This window comes from Alosa alosa, chromosome 4, assembly GCF_017589495.1.
Source record: "Alosa alosa isolate M-15738 ecotype Scorff River chromosome 4, AALO_Geno_1.1, whole genome shotgun sequence".
NCBI classification, from domain to species: domain Eukaryota; kingdom Metazoa; phylum Chordata; class Actinopteri; order Clupeiformes; family Clupeidae; genus Alosa; species Alosa alosa.
Window position 1 is genome coordinate 7802058 of NC_063192.1, and position 26114 is coordinate 7828171.

A 26114-nucleotide genomic window follows, 5' to 3' on the forward strand; every position below is an offset into this window, starting at 1 on the left:
GCTTAGAGAAGCCAAAGCCCCGGGGCGCTCCTCAGATGAGAGGGGAAATGACGGACCTGGGGCCCTGTGTCCCCTGGGCCTATCAGGTTTTGGAAAGCCAGCTCAATCCATCGTGCCCCAGGTCCCTGAGCTACTCTAATGAGTGTAGCTATCCCATGCAGCAGACCCGGGCGCATTAGGGCCACATGAGGTCTGCAGGGTGGGCTGAGTGGGTCTAATCACACGCCTGATTAGGTGGGTGGTCAGCACAAGATGAGCTCCAGAGGACATACAAAAGCTCCACCCTCCAGCTTACATTCCACATGCATCCAGGGCTACTAAACTTGGAGTTAGTTAGTGAGTGTGAGTGTGAGTGTGTGCGTGTGTGTGTACCGGTGACGATGATCTCAGCTCGGCTGTGGTTGGTGCTACGCTGGTCCCGGCATGTGCAGATGTACACTCCAGCATCGCTGGGCTGGACACTGGGGAAGTACAGCTCCTCTCCTGGTGGGAAACGGAAACAGACCAGGGGAGCTCATTATCCCACACTCAACAATAGCGGAGGATGTCTTAATAGCTATAATGATGGTAAAGTGTGTGTCTATACAGTATGTGTGTGTGTGTGTGTGTGTGTGTGTGTGTGTGTGTGTGTGAGTGAGTGTGAGAGACAGAAAGAGAAAGAGAGCATAAGAGACGGATGGAGTGAGTCAGTGTGTGTGTGTGTTTTGTGTGTGTGTGTGTGTGTGTGTGTGTGTGTGTGTGTGTGTGTGTGTGTTTGAGAGAGAAACAGAGAGAAAGAGAGCATAAGAGACAGTCAGATGGAGTGTGTGTGTGTGTGTGTGTGTGTGTGTGTGTGTGTATGCACGTGTGTCCCTTACCTTGCCTACGTTTCTGCGCGCTGCTGGGCACTGCACGTCCGTCGTTGCGGGTCCAGTGATAGTAGTGTGGACGAGTGCCACTCACCTGGCATCTGAGCGTCACCGGAGAGCCCTGAACCACCAGCACACGCTCAGGGTACACACGCACCAGCAGGTTGGCAGCCGCTGTACACACACACACACACACACACACACACACACACACACACACTTAATGCATTTCTACTACCTTCATAAGGGAGAAATCATAGCTGAACAGCAAAAGCATTGCAAAAGAACTCACAGTCATGGGGGCGGCATGGTACCCTATCTTGTGGATTTCCCAAGTAGCCCGGAGCACAGCTGAGCAGCGAGGGAGAGAGAAAGAAATGGAGAGGAAGGGAGAGGACAGAAAAAAAGATTGATTGAATAATCAGACCCAAAACTCACAAACACTTAAGTACATGCCAAAGAGCACATTCTTGTGGTGTTACAGATTGCGTAACAATGGTCTACAGCCACTGAATGATGGTGGAGAGCCAGTTTTGAGTCAGTCGATTGCTCATAGGTCAATAAGGACTCTTGAGCTGAAGATATCGAGGTCATTCAGCTAAGAGTTTCCAGAGTAGTCATTGGAAAATCAGTGAGGGTGTGTGTGTGTGTGTGTAGACGGGCAGCTTACCGTTCACAGTACTGTCCAGTGTAACCAGGCTGACAGGCCGTACAGCGGTACCCTCCGTTACCCAGACTCTCACACGTTGGGGAGAACCTACAAAACACACACAAAAAAACCATACGTCAACATCCTGATATTTGGAGGACCAGTAGTTTCTACCACATGTGTGAGTGTGTGAGTGTGTGTGTGTGTGTGTGTGTGTGTGTGTGTGTGTGTGTGTGTGTAAGGCTGTGTTAACTCACTGGAAGTCGGGGTCATTGTGTGGGCAGGCACATTGTGCGCAGTCCTCTGGAGTCCCAGCTGTGGGGTCGCCAAAGAATCCTGGGGCACAGCTCTCACACATATCCCCCATGGTGTTATGTTGGCAGTTCTACACAGACACACACACACACACACACACACACACACACACACACACACACACACACACACACACACACACACACACACACACACAGACACACAAGCACAGCACAGGCCTTACAAAACACCGTCACACACAGAAGGATTGTGTCCCAGCAGAGATACAAATACAGAACCAAAAGAACAAAACTATAAATACAAAACACTCTTCCCACATTTATCTTCCCACGTTCATATTTCTCACATCCCATGTTCTAGGCCAGTGGAGCCTGAGCCCAGTTCAGAGCTGGGAGAGTGTGCAAGGGGTTTGAGGTGTCACTCACGGTGCAGGTGCCCTGCTCGGGGTCACAGGTATCTGAGTGGTCGTTGCAGTCACATGGCTCACAGCTCCCCAGGTACAGGCCATTACCGGAGCGGGTGAAGCCTGGGGCGCAGTCCTGAGGCATGGACACACATACACGCACACACACACGCACACACACACACACACACACACACACACACACACACACACACACACACACACACACACACACACACACACACACACACACACACACATACACCAGGCATACAATCAGGTACAGTATATGGTGCAGTAGTACTTGTTAACAGATAAAAAATATTTAAACAGCACTCAAAATCCCCCTTAAAATCTGGAGTCAATTCCAATTGATTGATTGACTGACTGACAGACTGAATGACTGACTGACTGATCCATCCATCCATCCACCGATCCATTCAATCATAAATCCATCCATCAATTTATCCAGTCAATCAGTCACTCAGTCAACCAGTCCTACCTTCCTTTATTCCTTCCCTCCCTGCTTCATTCCTTCATCCCCCTCTCACCTGGCAGGAGAGGCCCTGGTACCCAGGCGGGCACTGGCACTGCTCCACCTCCTCGGCCCGCTGCAGGCCGGTGAAGTTGGGCACGGCCACCTCCATGCTGACGCCGTGGATGGAGGACGAGCGCATCTCCGTGTCGTAGGAGGCGCGGATCATCACGTCGGCCAGGTCCGCCAGCACCATCATCAGGTGCTCACGCGTCGCCGGCATGCCGTCGGGACGCTGCCAGTGTTCCTACAGACACACATACACACACACACACACACACACAGATATGACCAATGAGAGAGAAGTGAAACCATGCACCAGCATGTTAGGATGCTGAGACAAGGCTATGTTTGCTCTTCATAAGTCCAATGTCCAATGTCCAAAGTGTTATATAATACAGAATTATGACAAAGTCCACTGTTAATAATGAGTAATGAGTCAAGTAATGAGCTGTGGGAGTCATAGCGTTCTGTTTGACAGATGTCATGAGAGGCACAGGTGATTGGTTGACTGATGTCTTGAGAGGCTCAGGTGATTGGTTGACAGATGTCATGAGAGGCACAGGTGATTGGTTGGGCAGCACTGCAGCTCCACTTCTCACCTCTCTGAAGATGACCTCAAAATGACGGGTCTCCCGCGGACCTCGGCTTCTCTGCCAGGGCTGCCGTGTCACCAAGGTGATGTCATTTCCCTGAAATAGAGCACACTCATGAGTGTGTGTGTGTGTGTTATATCCAATATGTGTATGATATATAGAACCTGAGTGCATACTCACAATAATCTGGACGTCAATATCGTCGATCGGTGTTCCTCTCTGTCCAGCAACGTATGAGATAATGTACTTGAGTTTCCCACCGTACGAACCGACCTGAAGCAGGGAAGAGCAGGGACACCCACCTCTGAATTACTACAAGCTCTGGTCTTTTACCTCAGTTCTTAAACATTATGTCTAAAATACTAGACTGATACAGATACACTCATTACAATCTGAATACATTTTATTATTACATACAGTATTTCAGCAGAGTATATTTTCAGTTTTCATGACAAAACATTTAAACAGACACACATATTCACCCTCCATGTTTGCACACAGACATGAACTACTGGTCTGGAGTCAGTTTGAGCTCGGCTCGTGCTGACCCCTGAACACCGAGTGTCCACAAGGAGGCGCCGTGGGCCCAGTGGGAGAGTAAACATGCACCGGTCACTCGGGTTACCTGGTCCCCACGGTAGAGCTCAGGGAGGCGCCAGAAGAGCATCTCCTGTGAGGGAGAGCCGGTCGCAGAGCCGGTGCTGGTGCCAGAGCCGTGGTGCACTGGGGAAGACTGCACCAGGTGGAGGAGGGAGGAGAGGAGCGAAAGAACAGAATAAAGAAAGACAGACAGAGGTAAAGCATTCAAGCAGAGCAAACAATGAACAGCAGAAGAGAGAGAGAGAAAGAGACTGAGAATCCATTCTATGCCACCTGTCCAGACTGCTCACTTGGCAGACCTCTTAACTACACTCCCACTGCTCCCACAGAGAACCCATTATGGTTGGGATACTAAAACAGACTCTGTGCTTCAATGGGTACGTAATATCTTACAAAGCCACATGAACTCCTGTTCACCCTCTCTGCACTCACAACAATGCGTCCAGGCAGTCAGTTGGATGACTTACTCGGTCAAGGTTGAATTACAGTTTGTTCATTAACTTCGTCTGTGAGACCAGAGCCACAGGCTGTGTTCGTCCCAAGCATTGAACAGTTAAACACTAACACAATCATTGACTCACATTCACACCCGAAAAGGCAACAAATGAGTCACAGAAAAACACCCTATGGCTTTGTAACTTAAACATGTACACACACACACTTACACACACTCTCACACACTCACACACACACACACACACACACACACACACCAAGATACTTACACAGAAACACACTCATATAAAACACAAACACTGTCTGTCTGATGGGAGCCATCATACTCATCTGAAGACTTATGCTGCTTATCTGACTTGCCTATATAAATCCAACCCAGACAGAGACTGCTGCGTGAGTGGGCCAGGCTCTGGGCCTCTGGGGTCAGTACTCTACCTGTGCTGAGTGCTCGGTGCTGTGGAGGTGACCAGCGGTGCCGGGAGCCCCCACAGCTTTGGCGCGGCCAGAGGAGAGGCTGGAGGCCTTGGCCCCTGAGCCTAGAAGGTGGGCATGGGGGGCCCCCGGGGAGCTGGAGAGGAGAGCCCAGATCTCATCGTCCTGCAGCTGTGCTTCATCTGACGGCCACTAGGGGGCGCAGTAGATGGAGTGAGCCAGAGGAGTCCTTTATTTTCTAACAGGAACAGGACTGGGGGGATGGACGGTTCTAACCATGCACAAAAAGGAGCGGGCTGCATGCGAGATCATGCTCTCTCTCTCACTCTCTCTCTCTCTCTCTCTCTCTCTCGTCAAACGGAGGTGTTAAGACACATGGAACGCCAGGGAGGCGTGGGGCTGAATTATTAAAGTAAAACAATGTGGCAGACTGGCCCCTCGTGGGCCTCTGACAACATTATTTTTCAATCGCTGGGGTTTCTCATACAGTAGGTTAGTCTCTCTTCATTCTTGCCAATATTACAGTGCTCCGTAGATAGTGTGCCACACAGTCTGGAGATCCAGAGGGCGGTGGAATGGTTAATTAGGAGGGATAATGGGAGGGAGTAATGAAAAGGTTAACTGGTTTAGTGTGGGAGAGCTGGGGGATTTTTCATGGGGGGAGACTGCTCTCTAACATGGGAAAGCACTGGAGTGGTTACTTGAACAGAGCCATAAATTGTTTACTAGAGGGGGAGGAGTGCTTGGAATGTTTACTGTTAAATACCACCACAAAAAAATGAACTTATGTGGTTGCTGCAATTTTTTAATCAGTAATGTTATGTTCATGTAGAAAAAACACATGCAAGTGTTGGAACAAACACGCTCCAAAACGTTTTGTAGTTCATTTACAATGAACATTTCTGCTATGCATCACTTAGACTTACAAAACAACCAAAATACTGAGCAACAACTCAGAACAGCTTGAATGTCTGGCATTCGTTCCGATAAGTCTTTCAAGTCAGCTTGTGAGCTCAGTGAGTAGTCAAGGTCAGTGAGATTAACCCCACAAGCAAATATTCAGACACAAATGTTACACGCATAACACACACACATGCTTGTTTTCTAAACCTTTTTACCTGTGGTGCTCGCCTCGGTCGAGCCAATTTTTTGGTTCCTCCCTAAAAAGAGGCAAGGCGCGCAGTCATGGTTACGTTCAAGTGGCGTTTCAAACACAAACATCTGCACAGCAGACCACTAATCCACCAATGAAACTTGAAACGTCACTTGATGGAAAACGGTAACAGCAACATGTCCAGTCACATTTGCCCAGCCACGCCAGAGATCACAACCTCAATTGCCTGAAAGCATTTAACCTAAACAATGGATCTCTGGGCAACACTTCCGCTTACTCAAGAGGCAGAGAATCACCCATAACGTAGAGAAGAAAAGAGAAAGCATATAAAAGGGAAGCAGGAAGTGAGACAGAGAGCTTGTAAAAAAGAAGATAGGTGGAGGAGTGTGGAGTGAAGCGGATCCAGGATATGTGATGGAGGTGTCTGACGCTGAGGTGAACGCTACCTTGTCTCCCTTGTAGAGTCCGGGCAGCTGCCAGTAGTAGGGCTCTTGGCTCAAGTGCTGGAAGTGACTGTAGGACAGGCGTGTGCCCTCCGTGGACACCTCCACACTGAAGCCGCTGGTGATCACTGTGGTGCCCTGCCGGTTCACCAGCGAGAAGTCGTGGAAGTTTCTGGGTGAGAAGGAGGTGGACACCTAGCCAGCCAGAGAAGGGGGCATTTTAGTAGATGTTTTCCCAGTAACCAAGGCACGTGCCCCTAATTGGCTTGTCTGTGCAAATGGGGCCAGAAGTGAACACATGTCGGACATCATTTTTAAAGATGGTGGCAGCTAGCCAGCTAGGATGCTAACTGGCTGAAGCTAACCCCTCTGACCCCCTGCTCTCAATTCCCTTTCCGTACCACGTCTCGGTAGTAGTTGGAACTATCGCACTTCTGGACGATGCCCATGCAAAAGCAGGACAGGCAGCCATCTTTGTTTAGAGGACTCAGGTAGAAGCTGTTGGGCTTGCACCTGTCGCAGTATGGGACCTCCACATTCGCCTAAAAACACAAATGAACACAAAAATCCACATATAACCATCTGTGAATGCAAATCATCAGTACATGTATAGAGAAGATATTTGAATGCAATTCAAACACTCTGCTGTCATTCTCTTGCCTTGCAGCGACAGGCACCATTGCCACTGCAACCTTCACTTCCTCTCTCGTCACACTGGTAGCAGCCTCCTGAGAAGAAGATTTCAAAAACCATCAGACAGCACAAACCAGCCATCACCAGCACCTCTCTCTGTAAGGCGTACCTAGTCGGGCACTCAACACATATGTTTTTTTTGGGGAACACAAACATTTACCATCGTTATTGTCTCGTGAACAGCTCCGTCCACTTAGTGGGTTTCCTACATATCCAGGTGCACAGCTGCAAAAGAAATGGCAATTATCAACACGTAGCTTCACAAACAAACTATTATTATAAGCTTCACAAATGAACTATTAAACTTCAGTGACACTGTGTCTAACATGGTGAAGCATTTGGTTCAACAGCATAAGTGGGACGTACAACTCATTTGTAGTTACAGAGCATAACAGTAGTTGCAGAGCATAACATTGAATAGTAAAGGAGGAAACCTTGAATGATACCAACGTATAAAAACAGAAAGTGGTAAACCATAGTAATGTTTGCTAAGCATGAAGAGAAAACCTTGCACACCAGCTTTTAAAAAAGTGAACAGCACCAGTTCATATTGTCATGGCACCACCTACATTCATTGACTCCAATGTCTTTAAAAGACATCAAAATACCCCATGTTACACACAGCACAGAAACAGAGAGCGACTCACAACAAAGCTTAACGTCTTCCAATGGCTCTTAGCTACAGTGCATCATGATTCACCCAGGAAACAACAAACAGCCAAAGAGCTATGATCAATCAACAGAGATGGTCATGACTCTCTCAACATGGTGCACATGTTGAGACCATCTGTCCAGTCACACTGCACAAGAGCATCTCACACTACTAAAATAACAGCACAAGACGTCTGGAGGAAAAGAAGCAAGGCAACAGTGAAATGCTGCAGAACAGCTTTATCCATCAGGGACATCAAGCTGGAAAGCCTCGGCACCCAAGCAGGCCTAGCCCATGGAGGTATTGTATAGAACTGGAGAAAGTGAGGAAGTACCAACCCCCATTCACTTCAATGGCCAGTGCTAGGTTAGCTAATTCAGCCACAAATATACTCAGTGGGCTGCTGCCATCTATAAAAATGGGGTCCAATATATGTTCACTTCTGGACACATTCTCACAAACAGGCCAAATGGGTGCCACATCATTGACGGTCACAAACAATGTTGTCCATGTGGGTTGGCTGATTCTTCTAGCTGGAAATTGGTAGTTCATCCACCAATCCACAAAGACAACAAACTACTGTAATGTGTCCACCAGTAATATGGCACCTAATTGGCTTATTTGTGAATGTGGCTAGAAGGGAGCACGTCAGACACCATATTTAAAGATGGTGGTGGCCAACTGGGAAGCATACAGGCTGAAGCTAACCCTCTAAACCCTTCTCTCAGAGCTGGTTTGGGTCAAGGGGGGTGGGGGTTCAATGGTCCTGGGACTCTTACCTGCTCACTGGAAGCTCCAGAGATGTCCAAACAGAACAGCCAACACATGAGGAAGGAACTTCATAACTTTATAACCGTCTTTGAAAAACTGACGTGTCTTTTATTTTTTAGGGATATACGGTTAACTAATGCATGAGAGAGGAGTCCAAAGATCACTGCTATTGGAAATACATGGCCAATAAAACAAAGCAAACAAAATGACTGTATAATAATGTTAAAGTCCATATAAATTAAGTATAATACACAAGTTCTATTTACACAAAATGGACGGCTAAGAGTTCAAATGCGCTGTTTTGGCAAAATAATGTCCAATAATGCATGTTAATATTGCACTTGGAATGGTTAAATTTACATAATTTAAATGCATTAAGTCATACCACTATTACTGGTTAGCTACTTGGATAATCTTGTTGACTACAGACTGATTTTTATTCAACCATGACAGTTAAGTTTACACTTGGAAAATGCACAAGATTCAGCATGTAAATCCATCCATATCCAATACTGGATGTAAACCCATCTTCACCCATCTTATAAAGGACAATTGTATGTGATTTCTCTAATTCTTTGTCCTTGAGGTAGTCTATGACAATATCCAAAACGCACTTAAAACCTGTCCTGCAGCTACATAAAAGACATAATGTTCAAGTAAAAATGTCTGCTTCCAAATATACAGCTTAGCATGAACATACATAGACATAAAACAGTAAAAAAAAGTTAATATGACAGAATATGCTACGACAATACATCCAGTGTATGGTACTCAATTAACAACATGACATGGTTAAATAATTAAAATAATTTATGTCTAAAACAAATTGTCTTTAAAGAGTGAGATTAACTGAGAATATTTGGTGATCAAAATGACTGTGGCCTTCCTTTACCAGATATTTCCATGATTTCTCCATAGTTGTTCAACCCATAGGGCCAGATTCCCATACGTGGATTTTGTCTAGTCCTAGACAAAGTTTTATTTTCAGTGGAGATCATCATTGAAGTTCTCTTATTGTCAAGGACTAGGCTAAATCCCTGTCCGTGAAACTGGCCCTGCAGTGTTTACTGTTATCGTACACATAGATCAGCCTCATGAACAACAACAAAAAAAACTCCTTCAATCTGTTCTGAAACATGGCCTACAAACTAGCTAAAAGGGTAGTACAATTAGACTGCTAATTAGCAAGATCACTTCTTTAGAAAATCGTGAAAACTTTCCATAGTATAGGACAGAAATGACTCTGACAGGCTGTGCATTGAGGCTAATATATAACGATACATTATCCCTCAAAATGCAGATGTCTTCATTGTTATGGCATGAGGCAAAATTATTTTTTTAATTAATTAATTTTCTAAGTGCTCTAAAATGTACTTATAGGATTGATGCTCATAGCAAATAGTTGGATATATGAGTAAAGATACAGAAGGGGTGTCTGTTATTTCAGCACACCGCATAACAGTCATTGAAGTCCTGGTTGTGCAAGATACCAGGATATCCATACTGCTGAAGTTTGTCAAAACAAAGAACATTGTTTCATTGTTTCTCAGTTTAATGTGTCTATGAAATCATGAAATCATAACTTCATGTTTCTGTCACAAAAGAGACCAAAGCTTCATTACGACTCGGGGATGATTTTGATGGGGACAGCCAGCCGTCCTAGAACTATATGTAGCTCAGCATTTGCAGGGTCCTTCTTGTTGCTCTTGTAATTTCCCTGAAGAATACTGAGAAGGTCCAAGGCACTCGACTGTGACTGAGAGTGTTGCCTGTTTTCAGGATTCAATTTGACTCTAGTGTTTGACTCCCTCAGGGGAGTGTGTGAGGAGTGAGATTTGGGGATTGTTTTGAGTTTTGACTCACTTTGGCCATTGTGAAGTGGACTATCCAACTGATACAACCTTGGAGTTTGGTCTTTGCCATTATTATGTGAGGGTTTCCTAATGACTAACTCTGTGGGAACTTTACCATCTTCATTAGTCCTCTTAGAGTGACGGGTTCCGTCTCGCTTGGTTTGGCTGGAGGGCTTGAATGCTGTTTTTTTCTCCCTTTTTGTTTGACCTCTAGATACTGGTTGCTCCTCTGGCTTCTTCTGTTTAGCAGGCTTTGCTCCTGATGGGGGCTCTTTTTTACTTTGACTGGAGGACTTCACGGGTGACTTGTGACTTTTTTGTGTCTGGCCAGAGGCCCTGGGTGAGGATTGGTGCTCTTTCTTAGTTCTGCTAGACCGTACCTTACTTTGGCTGGGAACCTTGGAGATTGGTAGGTCTTTCCTGCTTTGGCTTGGAGGTTTGGCAGCGGATTGGTGCTTTTTCTTGCTTTTGCTCGGAATCTTGACAACTGATCGGTGCGCTTTGCTGTTTTTGCTGGGAGGTTTAGCAGATGACGGGACCTGTTTTTTGCTTTGGCTTAGAGGTTTGACACCTGATCCCTTCTGTTTCTTGCTTTGATTAGGAATCTCGACAACTGATCGGTGGTCTTTCTTGCTTTGGCTGGGAGGTTTGGATGTTGACTGGTGCCGTTTCTTGCTTTGGCTAGGAGCCTTGGGTACAGTTTGGTGAGCATTTTTGGTTTGACTAGGAGACTTGATGCTTGGCGCTTGTTTGGGGTAGCTGGTTGCTGACTTGTTCTTTGATTCTTTCAAAGGAGGCTTTTTCTTATGAGATGGGGGCTCAACTTGAAACCTTGTAGTTGTTTGAAGCTCTCTCCCTTGTAATTTAGTACTGCCAGCCTTGGTAGCTTGTGTGCCACTTATATTGTGGACTTTCCCTGATGCCTCCTTCTGAGAAGCCCTTGGCTTTTGTCTTTGAGTTTTTGACTGAGGTCTGACAGCGGTCTCACTTGCTTTGGTAGCTTGAGTCTTTTTCTTTGGTGCTTGTGTGACATTTGAGCTTGAGGACTTTGATTGTTCTTTCTTTGAGCTGTTTCCATTGTTCTGTTTCTTTTTGACAACAGACTGAGCAGTGTCTCTGTCCCTCTTTTGAGCCTTAGACCTTCCCGCTGGTTTTGAGGGAGTTCTGGGATTGGACTTCCTTGTAGATGGTGTGGGAATGCTTTTAGGAACAGGTACTCTGGTGATCGAGGTGGGTAGGAGTACTCTGCTCAAGACTGTTGTTCTCCTGTGAGGTCTGGTGGTAGCTCTGGAGATAGTAGTGAGTCTAGGGATGGCAGTGCTTGTAGGAAGACCTCTGCCCTCCTGTACGGAGCGAGACATGTGCCTTGTGCGTTTGATCTTGTTGATCTCCTGTGCCAGGGCGGTGAATCCATCTATCAAAATCTCCAGTCTATCCTCTAGACGGTTCAGTCGGGTCTCCATGTTGGTGTAGTTCTTGGCCAGAATCTCCACTTTGTCCTCCACCCGACCGACAGCCATCTGGCCCCGCAGCTGGCCAAGCTGAGAGTTCAACTGCTGCTGCTGGGTGCCCAAGGCCTGCAGGGTGTCTTTCATGTCAAGCGTGTTCCCCTCCAGCATGAGCAATCGCAGGTTGAAGCGGTCCAAGTAGTACCGTAGCAGATAGTCCAGACTTTTCTCTCGGGTCTGTCGACTTGGGGTGAATCGTGAAGGGGCTCGTGTGAGACTAAAGGGGAGATGGGCTTGTGGTGTGACTGGGAGCTGGCGCTGCGTTGAGGACAGTAAGATGCGGCCCGCGTGCCACCTGCCTGTTGGCTTAATGGTGACCTCTTCCATGCTGGTAGAGTGAGCGCCACTTCCCTCCACAAATACGGTCTCATTAGTGAAGATGATGGTGTTGTCACAGTTGCCAGGCAGGTACCCCTCCAGGTAGAGATCTCCACAGGCGTCATCAGACCGCCTGCTCCGTTTCAAAACGGCCAGAAAAGCCAGAAATCAGAGAGCGGCTCATCAAAAGCCTTCATATAACTTGACAGCTTCCCCCTCCAGTCACCCAACTGCCTTTGCACTCAAACAGAGTAGCAAAGCTTCACAAGCCCAGAGATAGGTTTTTCACATGTTCCTAGCCACCATGACATTTATGCCTTCGAGATCCAGTGTGTAAAAAACACCACAGGCATAAACACTGACCACAGAAACCCCCTGATGCCACATGTCTCACGTAATAAAGCACAACCGAGCAGTTCAGAGAGCAGGGCCGCGGAGAGGAAAGCAGTTAGAAGGACTCTAGAAAACGTACAGCAAAGCACTAGAGCTCAAGCAAGAGGGAAGAAGACAGAGAAAGAGCAAGCAGTCAGGACAACTTGAAGGAGTTCGTACAGCATACTGTGCCACCTCTCAACCAAATACAGTCATATGTGCACCAACAGACAATACACATATCCAAAAGGAGCAGATCTCTTGTGGCCACAGCCAAACCCAACGAGAGCAGTAAAATATACTTGTGAACAAGAGAGTGTAAAATCTCAATTTCACTTGAAAGATAAAACCAAGCAGACGAGTCTGCAGGTAAGTGCAAGTGAAGAAGTGGTGAGCGCATGACAAAATTGCATCCATTCGATTCGACACTTTGATAAACAATCAAGAAAGTCACGCTCTACATGTGAACTATGATCAGTGAACCAGCTGGCTATGCGAAGCTAATGTATTTGGTGCAATTTACTTTACATCAGAAGAAAAGCATACATGATACACATGCCTTACGAGGAGAGCTGGAAATGTCTATAATTACAAAAATGGTAATGACATCCTGGGAGTTAAACGTAGAGGTAAAAATAGGGATTTGCTACATGTTTACAAGAAAGAATAGCATTAGTTGAGGAACACATCTCTCTTTGTTTACACCAAGCCTAGTATTTCCCTTGGAGAGGGGGGTATAATTAAAACCCCTCTATATACACATTCACATCCACATGGGCTACGGGAGCAGCTCATATTGCTACTAAAGCCATTCACTTGGTTCTTTTACTGCATGTGTGTGCTGTTCTACTGATTCTACTGTATTCTACTATATTCTACTGATATTCTACTGATATTCTAATTTGCTTCATACTTCTACTTCTGTCCTTCTACTGCTGTCTCTATGCTCTAATTCATGAACAGTACCATTTTGTGTCCAACAGGAAGTCCAATCAGCTATGCTTGGGTAACAACCATCAGTAGCCGTCACACCCTCAATAAGCCCCTACTCACACTCTGGGATGGGTCTTTTCGCTTCTCCCATCCCGCCCACACTTAAGCACACCACGCCCCCCACACCAAGCTCAACATGCTGTGAGCCCACACCTTCAGAGGTGTGGGCTCCCCAAACATGTCCCGCTCAGCAAGCTCACCTCTCACAGCGACGGCCGGTGTAGCCTGCTGGGCACTCACAGACGGGCTGACCATCGCCACCCTGGGAGCAGTAGATGGGAGGCCTGCAGGACACACAAACAAAGTAATTATACCACTGAACAATCTTCTTAATTATGCTTAATATTATGTTCCTTGTGTGTGTGTGTGTGTGTGTGTGTGTGTGTGTGTGTGTGTGTGTGTGTGTGCATGATGTCTGAGGAGTAACTCACTGGCCAGGTAACTGATAGCATGGACAGCGTTGGCATGCGTTTGGTCCACCAGTTGCAGGATTGCCGTAAAAGCCGAGTTTACACTTGTCACAGCGGGGTCCCTCAGTGTTGTGCTGGCATTGCTGCAGGATGTAAACAAGAGAGAAATGACAGGGAAATCATCACACTCTAGGTGTTTAAATGCTAAAAATATTTGAATCATTTTCAGGTCGGAAAATCCAGAATTCCAGATTAATCCGGAGAAATTACATCCCTGGAGTAGGTGTGTGTGTGTGTGTGTGTGTGTCCTGACTCACCAAGCAGGCTCCAGTCTCTGGGTCACAGCCGCTGGCGTGTCCATGGCAATCACACCTCTCACAGGTGCCAAGGTATAGGCCTGAACCGGCGCGTGAGTAGCCCTCTGCACATTCCTACACACACACATGCACACACGAGCACACACACACACACACACACACACACACACACACACACACACACACACACACACACACACACACACACACACACACACGGGAGAGCCAGTGTTATATTATTGTAATTGTCCATAGAGGCACCCTTTGTGTGCTGTGTGTGTGTGTGTGTGTGTGTGTGTGTGTGTGTGCGTGTGGGTGTTACCTGGCAAGACGGTCCGGTGTAGCCAGGGGGGCAGGCACACTCTTCCACCTCCAATGCTCTCTCATTGCCCTGGTTGTGTGGCACAGCGATGTCCATCTGGATGTCTGAGAGACTGGGGCACACACACACACACACACACACACACACACACACACATTGTCAGATGTTATCAGATAACTTAAACTAAAATGTCCCTGAATGGTTTTCACAATCACATTACTTCAGTGCTCCATTGTTTATTCTTACAGAGGTCTAAGCACTGGAATATGGTGAGTCAGGCATTGCCGTAGTAGCAGTGTGTGCAAGTGGGCGTGTGTGTGTGTGTGTGTGTGTGTGTGTGTGTGTGTGTGTGTGTGTGTGTGTGTGTGTGTGTGTGTCTGTGTGTGTGCGCGCGCGTGCGCGTGAGTACCTGCTCTCTGCCATGTTGTCTGCATAGGTAGCTCTGATCATGAAGACCGTGATGTCTGCAAGAGCCATGAGGAGGTGCTCTCTGGTGGCTGGCTGTCCATCAGATCTCCTCCAGTTAGACTGAAAACACACACACACACACACACACACACACACACACACACACACACACACACACACACACACACACACACACACACACACACACACACACACACATTGAAACAAGACAGACACAACCTAGGTGTATAGCTACAGTACAGCAGTAATGTGGGCCAAGGGCCCAAGGCTGACAGGGTAGGGTAATGGAGGCTGATGAGTGGACACGCACCTCTCTGAAGGTGACGGTCACTGTGGTGGGCACGCGGGGCAGAGGCTTGCTCTGGGAGAAATGCTCCAGGAAGATGCCGTTGCCCTGGAGAACCACGTCTGGCTTGTCGTCAATCACCTGCGTGCGAGCGCGCGGCTCGTAGCGCACCTTGTAGCGCAGCTCCCCTCCATACGCAGTCACCTGTGCACAACACAAGCCCACTCACTTAGCAAACAACATAACCTGGGTTCAGGGTGGACTCTGGCAACATGGCAAAATCAGGGGAGAAAAAGACACAATGTATCTGCATTATACAAAACATGATTTTAAAATATATAGGTATGGGATTTGTGGAACATTAAGATTAAGGTCATAAGCAGAAGAAAGAAACATGCAGCAGAAATCGTCAACTGAGAGTTAAAATCCAAGTGCACTATCAAGAAAAAACATGATTTTAAAATCTAAAAAAAAATGACCACCTTTCCATAAATTTATTTTCATATAATTCCATATGATATTATGTTTCATAGTTGTGTGTGTGTGTGTGTGTGTGTGTGTGTGAGGTGAAGAGTGCTGGGCAGCATTGGTCGCTGACCTTGTCCCCTCGGAAGTTCTCGGGCAGGACCCAGTAGTAGATGTCGGTGGGCAGGTTGTAGAAGGTGCGGTAGACCACCTCCGCCGGCCCCCGCTGGCTCACGCCCTCCGTGATGGTGCGGGTGTTGGCGGCGTTGGAGAGGGAGAAGAGTTGTCCGTTCACACCACCATGCACCTACAGAGGTATATGTGCAAACACACAAAGCCTGCTGATGTGCTCTTGTGATTGTTTACACTTGTATTTAGAAGTGACCACTTGTGATGGGGTCACCCAGACACATTTTAAAAGCATGTAAACAGGGTCTGCATGTGTGTGTGTGTGTGTGTGTGTGTGTGTGTGTGTGTGTGTGTGTCGTGTGTGTGAGCGTGTGTGTTTGTGTTTGTGTGTGTGTGTGTGTGTGTGTGTGTGTGTGTGTGTGTGTGTGTGTGTGTGTGTGTGTTAGGGTGACCAGATTTGTCGGAACCAAAACCGGGACACTTAGTGCGTGACCGTATTTAATGTGAAGACACAGACATATTTTCTTTAAGCCCAAAAGTTATAAGGGGTTCGGAGGTATCACCCCCGAGAAAATGTATGTAATATTGTGTGTAAACACACAAGTTCTGCGCGCACTTTCAGTCAGAGAAAAGGTCCTGTACTGTATGCCTAACGAGTGCCAGACATGCATGAAAACATTTAACTCACAGTAATTTTGAGAATGATTACTTTCTCTTCAACATTGTCGTAGCGTAGCCTAACCGTTAAAACAAGGCAGATATGAAGAGGCATGCAGCAATGTTTACGGATACATTGTAACGTTGGTTGCAAAGATTATGCAGACTGCTACGATTGACTGACACGCACGCACACATTATGGAAATCATACGCCCCTAGTCTTTCTACATGGGTTTAGTTAATGATCGGGCTATAATAAGACCATGCCGGCTATGTAATCTCTGAAAAACCGGGACACTTTAATAGTGGTTGGTGTAAACCGGGACATTTTAGCGTCCAACAGGCTTTTGTCGGGACTCGGGACACGCATCTCAAAATCGGGACTGTCCCGGTTAAACCGGGACGTCTGGTCATCCTAGTGTGTGTGTGTGTGTGTGTGTGTGTGTGTGTGTGTGTTCTCACCTGGTCCCTGGTCCAGCTGGAGCTGGCGCACTGCTTGGTGACGCCCATGCAGAAGCACTGCATGCAGCCCTCGGGGTTGGAGCCGCTCAGGTGGAACGTGCCGATCTTGCACTCGTCGCAGAGCGCGCCCGCCACGTTAGCCTGGGGAGGGCAGCACAACAACCACACAGCTCCGCTCAGCACAACGCCGCACAGTACAGTCAAGCACAACAGCACTTACTCTCCACATAAATACGTCATGAGGATACACCAACGGCAGTCAGTGTGTAGTCAGTGATTATATATTTTCGCTAATATAATGCATAATGTGATGCAGTATATAATGTATAGCTTCAACCTTGCATTGACATGGTCTGCTGTTGACGGAACTGACAGTTCCTCTGCCGTCACATTTGGAAGTAGCTGTCAGGAAGAACAGAAATATCAAGAAAATAGTCAAAATGCAAGCGTGCCGTGTTGCTGCCCATTTCAAATCACCTGATCTGACAAACCTAAACAAGTACGTAACGTATGAAACACTTTTCTACTGTTCTACAGGAAGTATTAATAGGGAGCGAGGTTGAGAGATGTGGGGAACTCACAGTCAGGGACACATTTGCCATTGGGCTGCAGAGGGTTACCGACATACCCAGGAGCACATCTGTGAACATGTCAACAGCACATTAGCACCAAAATCCACAACAGCATCAAAACATCCACATCAGCAATCAAAAAATCAGCTTTAAAAACACTTTTATATGCTGTTCACTCTATAACAATGATGATGATGACGATGATGATGACAATAATCATGACAGGGACGTGACTTCCTCACCGTTCACAGCGCCGACCGGTGTAGCCAGGCCTGCAGGCATCACACGTGGCCTGGTTGTCGTGGTCCATGAAACAGGTGTCTGAGAACCTGGAGGCAGACACAGCAACTAATGAATTAGATTTACTGCAAAGCTAACTGAACACATGGTGAGTTGTGACAGAAATCTGACTGGAGGAGTTGTGCTTGTGTGTGTGTGTGTGTGTGTGTGTGTGTGTGTGTGTGTGTGTGTGTGTGTGTGTGTGTGTGTGTTTGTGTGTGTTTGGTAAATTTAGTAACTAGTAGAGGTCACATGGTGTGAATGGGGCGGAGAGACCATAAAGACCATACATTTGAGGTGTGTGTAGCATTAATGTGTGTGTAGCATGCTGTTATGTTCAGCGGCTACTCACCTGCGTGAAGTCTCGGTGTAGGGGCAGGGACAAGGCTTGCAGTCATCAGCGCGTCCACGTGTGGGGTCCCCGAAGTAGCCTGGCCGACACTTTTCACACTGAGGACCCTCGGTGTTGTGCTCACAGCTCTGTTGAGAAACATGCTTTCACTACCCAAATACTTCATAGTACACTAGTACAGTGTGTTTGTGTGTGTGTGTGTGTGTGTGTGTGTGTGTGTGTGTGTGTGTGTGTGTGTGTGTGTTTGTGTGGTGTGTGTGTGTGTGTGTGTGTGCGTATTGTGTGGTGTGTGTGTGTGTGTGTGTGTGTGTGTGTGTGCGTGCGTGTATGTCTGTGTGTGTGTGTGTGGGTGTGTATGTCTGTGTGTATATGTGTTGTGATGTGTATGTCATATTGGTGTGAGATGCTCAAAACAGCTAAGAGTAAATGTGAGAGGTCTGTGTGTGTGTGGAACTGTGCATGTGTGTTTGCATATGTGAGTGTGTGTGTGTGTGTGTGTGTGTGTGTGTGTTTGCATATGTGAGTGTGTGTGTGTGTGTGTGTGTGTGTGTGTGTGTGTGTGTGTGTGTGTGTGTGTGTGTGTGTGTGTGTGTGTGTGTGTGTGTGTGTGTGTGTGTGTGCAGAGAGCTACATCTCACCAGGCAGTAGCCGCTGATGGGATCACAGGCGCTGGCGTGGCCGTTGCAGTTGCAGCCTGCACACGTGCCAAGGTACTGACCACCAGAGACCCGCTCAAACCCTGAGGCACAAGTCTCACAGGACAGGCCAGAGTATCCCGGAGGACACCTGAGAGAGAGAGAGAGAGAGAGAGAGAGAGATGGGTGGAGGGGGAGAGATGTAGGGACAGAATGAGAAGAGAGAGAGAGAGTTGTAATTACATTACATTATCTGTTAACTGTTTACCGAATGTGAGCAATATAGAGGATGATGATTTGGTATAATAACAAGCCAATGTAATTGTGTGTGAGGGTGTGTAATAAACATGTGTGCGTGAGTGTGTAAGGGTGTATGATAAATGTGTGTGTGTGTGTGTGTGTGTGTGTGTGTTTGTGTCCTCACCTGCACTCCTCCACGTCTTTAGCATGGCCGTCCAGGCTGAACTCTACAGTGGTGGTGTCCATGACGATGTCACTCAGGGCCACACTGACCATGTGGTTGTCATAGGTGGTGCGGATGTTGATGCTGGCCAGGCTGGCCAGAGTCATCATCAGGTCCTCACGGCTCACCGCACGACCGGACGAGTGCTGCCAGTGTTCCTGTACAGACAAGAACAGCATTACACAATGGACACACACAAACACACACACACACATGTTCTCACTAGTCATAGTGATCCTAAACACACACACACACACACACTCACACACACACAAACACATAGCTGACCAGCACAACTCACAGAGACATCACATTCATAGACCAGTATCATACTGTGCTATACTATATCCTACAGGTTTCATTTCTCCTTTTTAGTTAAGAATTCAAGGAGGTTTTATTGTCATTCCAAAACATGAAGCATATGAGGGGGAACAAAACTAGGTCTTCATCTTTATCGGGCTGATGCTTTTATCCAAAGTTTACAGATGTCAATTAATTTCAGGACCAGACTCCTTGCTCAAGGGCACAACAGTCGAAGTTGGGAATCGAACTCACGACTTTTCAGGCTACTGCATGCAACAAACCTGGCTGCTTAAACACTACACTACCATCGCTAGTTACTGACATCTCGGTAAAAACAGCAATAAAATCCCATTTTCAGTCAGGTCAGCTCACCTCCTTGAAGATGATGTCCTTGTTGTTGGTGCGCTGTGCGGGGATGGGGCCGGCCTTCTTGTAGACGAGCCTCTGGCCATTGCCTACTAGCATTACGTCCGGCTTGTCAATGGGCTGGGTGAGTCCACGTGCCAGGGTGTAGCGGATCTTATAGCGCAGAGAACCGCCATAGGAGTCCACCTGGAACACACACACACCCACACACACACACACACACACACACACACACACACACACAAAGCCTTAAGATAAGCCTACTGAATGCATGAGCAATACATCTGCTCTCTATAGTCTTAGTTGGCAGTGCGTGTTTTACAGTGTGTGTGTGTGTGTGTGTGTGTGTGTGTGTGTGTGTGTGTGTGTGTGTTTGAATAAGAATAGATTTCTCTGTACACATAACTGCTCTGCATAGATACTCTGTACACATAACTGCTCTACTACCCATAGATCATTAAAAGGCCTGTTTTAGCAGCTCTACATTTGTGCGAGGGGCACCTTGTTGCCAAGGAACTGTCCTGGAAGCGTCCAGTAGGACTCCTGGATGAGAAAGCGGCGGGCCAGGTCGACCAGTTGGAACTCCCGCTCATCCGGGTTGACCAGCATCTGGGTGGAGGTCAGTGGCCGGGAGCTGGGATTGGACGGAAACGTCACATTCACTCCTGCCAGGGACAGAGGGAGAGGGAGGGAGAGGGAGAGAGAGAGAGAGATGTAAGGGAGGAGTGTGTTCACTGTGCATCAAACACTTGAAACTACTACTTCATCATGGAACCTTGAACACCGGATAAAGTAAACACTTGCTATATTACTTCATAATGGACTCTATAAGGATCCAGCCATGTTGAGTTGGAGTAAATTGGCCTACTGATCTATTGAATGGTCTCTGTATACTTTAAAGTGCGCTGAATTTATTTTTTTATATATATATATATATACACACTCAGGGAAGTAAGGGCTCAAATGTCCAGTACCTTTGTAGTCATCCTCGTCGGTGAACCTTAGGGACATCTGGTTGCGGTAGCGTCCAGTGGCTTGGCAGTTCTTGGTGATGCCGAAGCAGAAGCAGGGCATGCAGCGGCCCGATACGCTAAACTGGCCGTCAGGGCAGTTACCTGGCGACAAGTACAGAGAGCTTGACAAAACTAGAGGACAGGGGAACGGGGGATCGAGACACAATGATGTTGGGTCAGACCAGTGGACATGCACACGGGAGTCCGCTAATGCTACAGAACACATCCACAACCCACCTCTCTTTCTTTACCTTTCTCTCTCTCTCTCTCTCTCTCTCTCTCTCTCTCTCTCTCATCATTATAGATGATTGAACTACAGACAATATACTGACAACTGGACATATTCTTTTGTTAAGGAAGAAGGCAGGTCTTTGAGTATTTTTCACACACACACATACACAGACACACACACACACACACACACACACACACGCGCAGACACACACACACACACACACACACACACACACACACACACACACACACACACACACACACACACACACACACACAGACACAGACACACACAGAAACACACACTCACACACACACACACACAAACACACACACACTTAAACACATACTCACACCAGACAAAGGGGCAGGTACCTGGTTTCTGATTGAGTGTGAGGACCCCATCAGGAATGGCGAACACCAGGCCTTTGGCATTGATGGCCTCACATGTGTAAGCACCCTGGTCTCCCTCCTTCACGTCCCGGATGGTCAGAGTGCCACGGCCGTTCTCACTGGTCATAGTGATCCTAAACACACACACACACACACACACACACACACACACACACACACACACACACACACACACTCACAAAAGTCACTGACAGAGCTTGAATTGTTTGCTGATTACTGTGGGGGCACAGCTGCACATAGTTGGCTGGAATTGTTGATCAAGTCTCCACTGATTGTTGAAAAATGTGTGTAGGTCACTAAATATGGGCAGAAATTGTGGGTGATGAAAGAATGCTAATTATCTGATCAGAACAGTGTGTGTGAGTGTGTGTGTGTGTGTGTGTGTGTGTGTGTGTGAATGTATTTGTGCATGAGCACATGTGTATGCGTGTATGACAGTGGAAAGTATGTCGCTAGTGTAAACACACTGTGTGACCTGGGCTGTTAAATGAACTTCACCATGGAGTATTTTAGCTGAAACACACTGGTCATTAACATTACAAATACACCTGCAACACAACTCCTGGTTCCCCAGGCTGTGGTGTGGTGTGGTGGTGTGTGTGTGTGTGTGTGTGTGTGTGTGTGTGTGTGTGTGTGTGTGTGTGTGTGTGTGTTTGCGTGTAGGGAGGTGGTGGTTGGGGGGCTTGTCCCATGGGTGTAGTCATAAATTCAGCTGTTGCCACTGGATGGGTTAACCACCAACAGGGGAGAAAGATGTGAAAGTCTCCATCTGCCAGCAGAGAGCTGTCCCAGACCCACACAAACTGGCTGAGACAGAGGCCCTGCTGGTGTTTTCATAAGAGACAAATCTAGTGGAACTCCTGCAGAGAGGATGGTACTAGAACATGACCTCCCTCACTTGTTACGCATTTTTTATATCGTTCATCCCTCACCAACTGAAACAGATCTCTACCACTATCATAAAAGCAAGAAGGGTATCTTGGAAACTCAGAGGGAATATTACTATAAGGTTACAAGCATTAATGTATGACATGAGAGTGTGAGTATAGTTTTCTCTGCAGCTAATTCATCTGTCAGACCAGTGGTCACTACTTTACTTTAAGTGCTGAGTTTAAGCATACCACACAGTCCATGTCCATCATCTGCTACAGAAGGAAGTGTGCTGTCCATACAGGACAAAGCATTTATCTGAGTAGCATCCTTTCCAGGAATAACTTCAATGATAACAACACATCCCCAATCAGGAATTTGACTGGTCGGGGCGGTTCAAACAAGCTGTTCCTACACATGGCCAATGCATGATCCTGTATCTCATCACTCATCCACAGCTGTGAGGCCGGGGTCATATACAATGTCACGTCCAAAACCTGGAGAAAATTTCCACCTCAAACGTTTCCAGCAGATGCCTGAGGTTCGCTGGAGCAACAGGATCTGTGCGTGATACATTTTCCAGACGGCAGGTTTGTTCGGAGCGGCCAGACAAACGTCACAAAGCGAAAAACTCGGCTGGCCAGACCGTGTGTGTGAGCCTGTGCAGCTGGGCCAGAACGAGGCCTGCTGAGAGGGGTTGAAAGAAACCCGCACCCACGCTAAGGACCATAAACACTGTCCCAGCTGTCCAACGCTGGAGACCACTGTGACCACAGCAAAACAAGAGGAAACACCACAGGTCACCAGTCCCCTCTCTTATCCCCCACCCCAACACGCCACACACACAAACATACACACACACACACACACACATACACACACACACACACACACACACACACCGCCCGACCCCTTTAACCAACTCCAGGTCACTGAGACCAGTCTGCAGTCAGTCACATGACACTTCATTCTCACGGACGAAGCTAAAAGCAGGGACGATAAGCAGCCGCTCCCAATGTGTGTATGCATGTGTGTGTGCGTTTTCATAGATGATGTGCATGACCTGACAGTGTGCATGTTAGAATCTGTGATGTCTTGCCTGAGCCTGCAAGCAGTTAACATGAATCAGGAGACCGACAGGGGAACATCACCTGCTGCTTCCCACCTTTCAACGATGCTTTGATAAACAGCAAAAAGCCTGCATCTCATTTCTGGGTGCAGCAGAACCCATTTAAACACACTGAAGGTACTATAGTGTATGTGTGTGTGTGTGTGTGTGTGTGTGTGTGTGTGTGTGTGTGTGTGTGTGTGTGTGTGTGTGTGTGTGTGTGTGTGTGTGTCTGTGTTCGTGTGTGACCCAAGGGGTTTCTGTGTGTGTGTGTGTGTGTGTGTGTGTGTGTGTGTGTGTGTGTGTGTGTGTGTGGCGGCTGGACCCTCACCTGGAGCTGGCTGGGATGTGTCCCCAGTTGAGCCTCCAGGTGATGATGGGGGTGGGGGTTCCGACGGCGGTGCAGGTGAACGTGACGGTGGCGCCGCGCTCTGCCCTCATGGACTCCTCTGGGGGACTGGTCACCGTGGGAGCAACTGGGAACAAAACCAAAATGACCTTTATCCTGCTCGCACCTACACCTACTCATCCACTCTGTGCACACACACACACACACACACACACACACACACACACACACACACACACACACACACACACACACACTACAAGTCATGCATTTCCACACACCACCCAAACACAAGCTACCACGGGACACACAGACAGGACACCAGACTGGACACACACAGGCAGTAGGGTCTTACCACAGCCGATCTCGTCGGAGCCGTCCTGACAGTCCTTCTCCTCGTCACACTGGTAGCTGGCTGGGATGCACATTCTATCGCTCACACACACAAACTGCTCTGGTGCACACGTATCCCCGGGGCCCTTAGTGGCTATTGGCATACACACAAACACACACACATACAAACACACACACACACACACACACACACACACATTCAAACACACACAAACACATATAAGCACAACGATAATAAAATATACACACAGAGAAAAGATCTGTTAATTTTGAGGGGTGGGGTGGAGTGGGAGGATAGACAGAGACTCACGGCAGTTGATCTCGTCTGAGTTGTCCTGGCAGTCATTGTCTCCATCACAGCGCCACAGCTTCAGAGCACAGCGCCCGTTAGCACACTTAAACTCGTTAGGCTCACACGGAGACGGTGTGCCTGCTCACACACGAAAACATACACACACACACACACACACACACACACACACACACACACACACACACACACACACACAAAAACACACACACACATGCGTGCATGCATGAACAAATAGCATTTCACAGGCACATGCACACACCAAAGACACACATATTTATTATCAAATATAATACACACATTATCCATGGTGATTAATATAAACTGCATGTACTAGATGATGACTGATAATTCTTGTGTTCCCCTTGCAGAGGATGTGAGTGCATGAGAGATATGTGTGCATATGAAAAAAAGTGTGTGATAAGTGTGTGTGTGTGTGTGTGTGTGTGTGTGTGTGTGTGTGTGTGTCGTCTCGTACCACATCTAAACTCGTCGCTGCCGTCGCTGCAGTCTCTCTCTCCGTCGCAGAGGTACTCGCGGGAGATGCACTCGCCGCTCTGACAGGTGGCCTGGTCAGCACGGCAGGGTGGACGATCGGGTCCAGGCACCACTGAGGGAACGGGTGGGATGGGCCGGATTGAAGGGCGCGGAGGGACAGTGGGCTCTGAGAGAACACCCACCCACACACACACACACACACACACACACACACACAGAATTGAACATATTGAAATAAAACCTGATGGTGGTTAGACCATGCAATGCCAGGGTTGGTTGACTTACTAATTACAGACTCTCTATCTGATGGTGCAATGGTCACGTTTTTCAGCACACTGCAATGTGGCAAACTTTCTTCTTCAACAGAAATACAAACCGAAACACACACGGCCAATCTGAAGAAGCCAGGGGCTCATGCAAATGGAAAACTTTCAATTGAACCACAACTCAAAACAAACAAACAACGAAGAAAGTTAAACAACAAAAAAAATCACAATTGAACAAATCTTGGAAAACACACTTCTCTCTATGGTCTGACAAGCTTATGCTGCACACAGGTTCTAGGGCGAGGCCGGTGATAGTAAACACACATGCACGCCCACAAAAACACTCACTTAAAGCACACAGAAAAAACTCAGCCAGCGTCAGGCAATGTGAAGTGCACTGTCACTCCAATCTGTTCACAACTCAACGTAGCTCTTCCACATTCAACTTATTCAGAACTGAGAATGAGCACTTATAGATGCAACGTCTGTTATGTTAGCACAGACCAGAGAACTCCAGCATGTCATCAAGCACCACAATAAGTGGACACTGAGTGGACACACACACACACACACAAACACACACACACACACACACACACAGCAGGACCAGGCTGAGCCTCCACGGCTCCTCCTCACAGCACAGGAAGACAAACCTGGAAGGACATCGAACCTCGCAATGTGGGGACTTTGAGGCGAATGGTGCTTGTGCACAGTGACTTTGGAGACTAGAAATCAAAG

General features: G+C 47.4%; 1 protein-coding gene across 10 annotated transcripts in view; it reads right to left on the minus strand.

Annotated features, from left to right (window-relative positions):
- The window catches only part of hspg2 (heparan sulfate proteoglycan 2), a 61412-nt gene that overhangs the window by 34981 nt on the left and 317 nt on the right, over positions 1–26114 (minus strand). For 7 of the 10 annotated variants that reach the window (XM_048241052.1, XM_048241055.1, XM_048241049.1 and 4 more), the window contains exons 2-40: positions 26030–26101; positions 25091–25276; positions 24613–24732; positions 24304–24435; positions 23931–24075; positions 21583–21734; positions 20935–21075; positions 20462–20625; positions 19967–20146; positions 19253–19449; positions 18832–18979; positions 18194–18321; positions 17805–17891; positions 17572–17630; positions 17328–17392; positions 16991–17131; positions 15875–16048; positions 15301–15480; positions 14971–15089; positions 14562–14673; positions 14240–14353; positions 13944–14065; positions 13713–13796; positions 7206–7270; positions 7013–7080; positions 6754–6894; positions 6356–6547; positions 5914–5955; positions 4799–4987; positions 3933–4040; positions 3488–3580; positions 3314–3403; positions 2728–2958; positions 2199–2312; positions 1755–1882; positions 1519–1605; positions 1141–1199; positions 858–1022; positions 373–483 (exon numbers count right to left, since the gene is read on the minus strand). In XM_048241052.1, coding sequence (XP_048097009.1) covers positions 373–483; positions 858–1022; positions 1141–1199; positions 1519–1605; positions 1755–1882; positions 2199–2312; positions 2728–2958; positions 3314–3403; positions 3488–3580; positions 3933–4040; positions 4799–4987; positions 5914–5955; positions 6356–6547; positions 6754–6894; positions 7013–7080; positions 7206–7270; positions 13713–13796; positions 13944–14065; positions 14240–14353; positions 14562–14673; positions 14971–15089; positions 15301–15480; positions 15875–16048; positions 16991–17131; positions 17328–17392; positions 17572–17630; positions 17805–17891; positions 18194–18321; positions 18832–18979; positions 19253–19449; positions 19967–20146; positions 20462–20625; positions 20935–21075; positions 21583–21734; positions 23931–24075; positions 24304–24435; positions 24613–24732; positions 25091–25276; positions 26030–26101 — 4905 coding nt within the window. The remainder of the gene's footprint in view (positions 1–372; positions 484–857; positions 1023–1140; positions 1200–1518; positions 1606–1754; positions 1883–2198; positions 2313–2727; positions 2959–3313; positions 3404–3487; positions 3581–3932; positions 4041–4798; positions 4988–5913; positions 5956–6355; positions 6548–6753; positions 6895–7012; positions 7081–7205; positions 7271–13712; positions 13797–13943; positions 14066–14239; positions 14354–14561; positions 14674–14970; positions 15090–15300; positions 15481–15874; positions 16049–16990; positions 17132–17327; positions 17393–17571; positions 17631–17804; positions 17892–18193; positions 18322–18831; positions 18980–19252; positions 19450–19966; positions 20147–20461; positions 20626–20934; positions 21076–21582; positions 21735–23930; positions 24076–24303; positions 24436–24612; positions 24733–25090; positions 25277–26029; positions 26102–26114) is intronic. The other 3 variants (XM_048241059.1, XM_048241058.1, XM_048241053.1) reach the window with 2 other exon arrangements.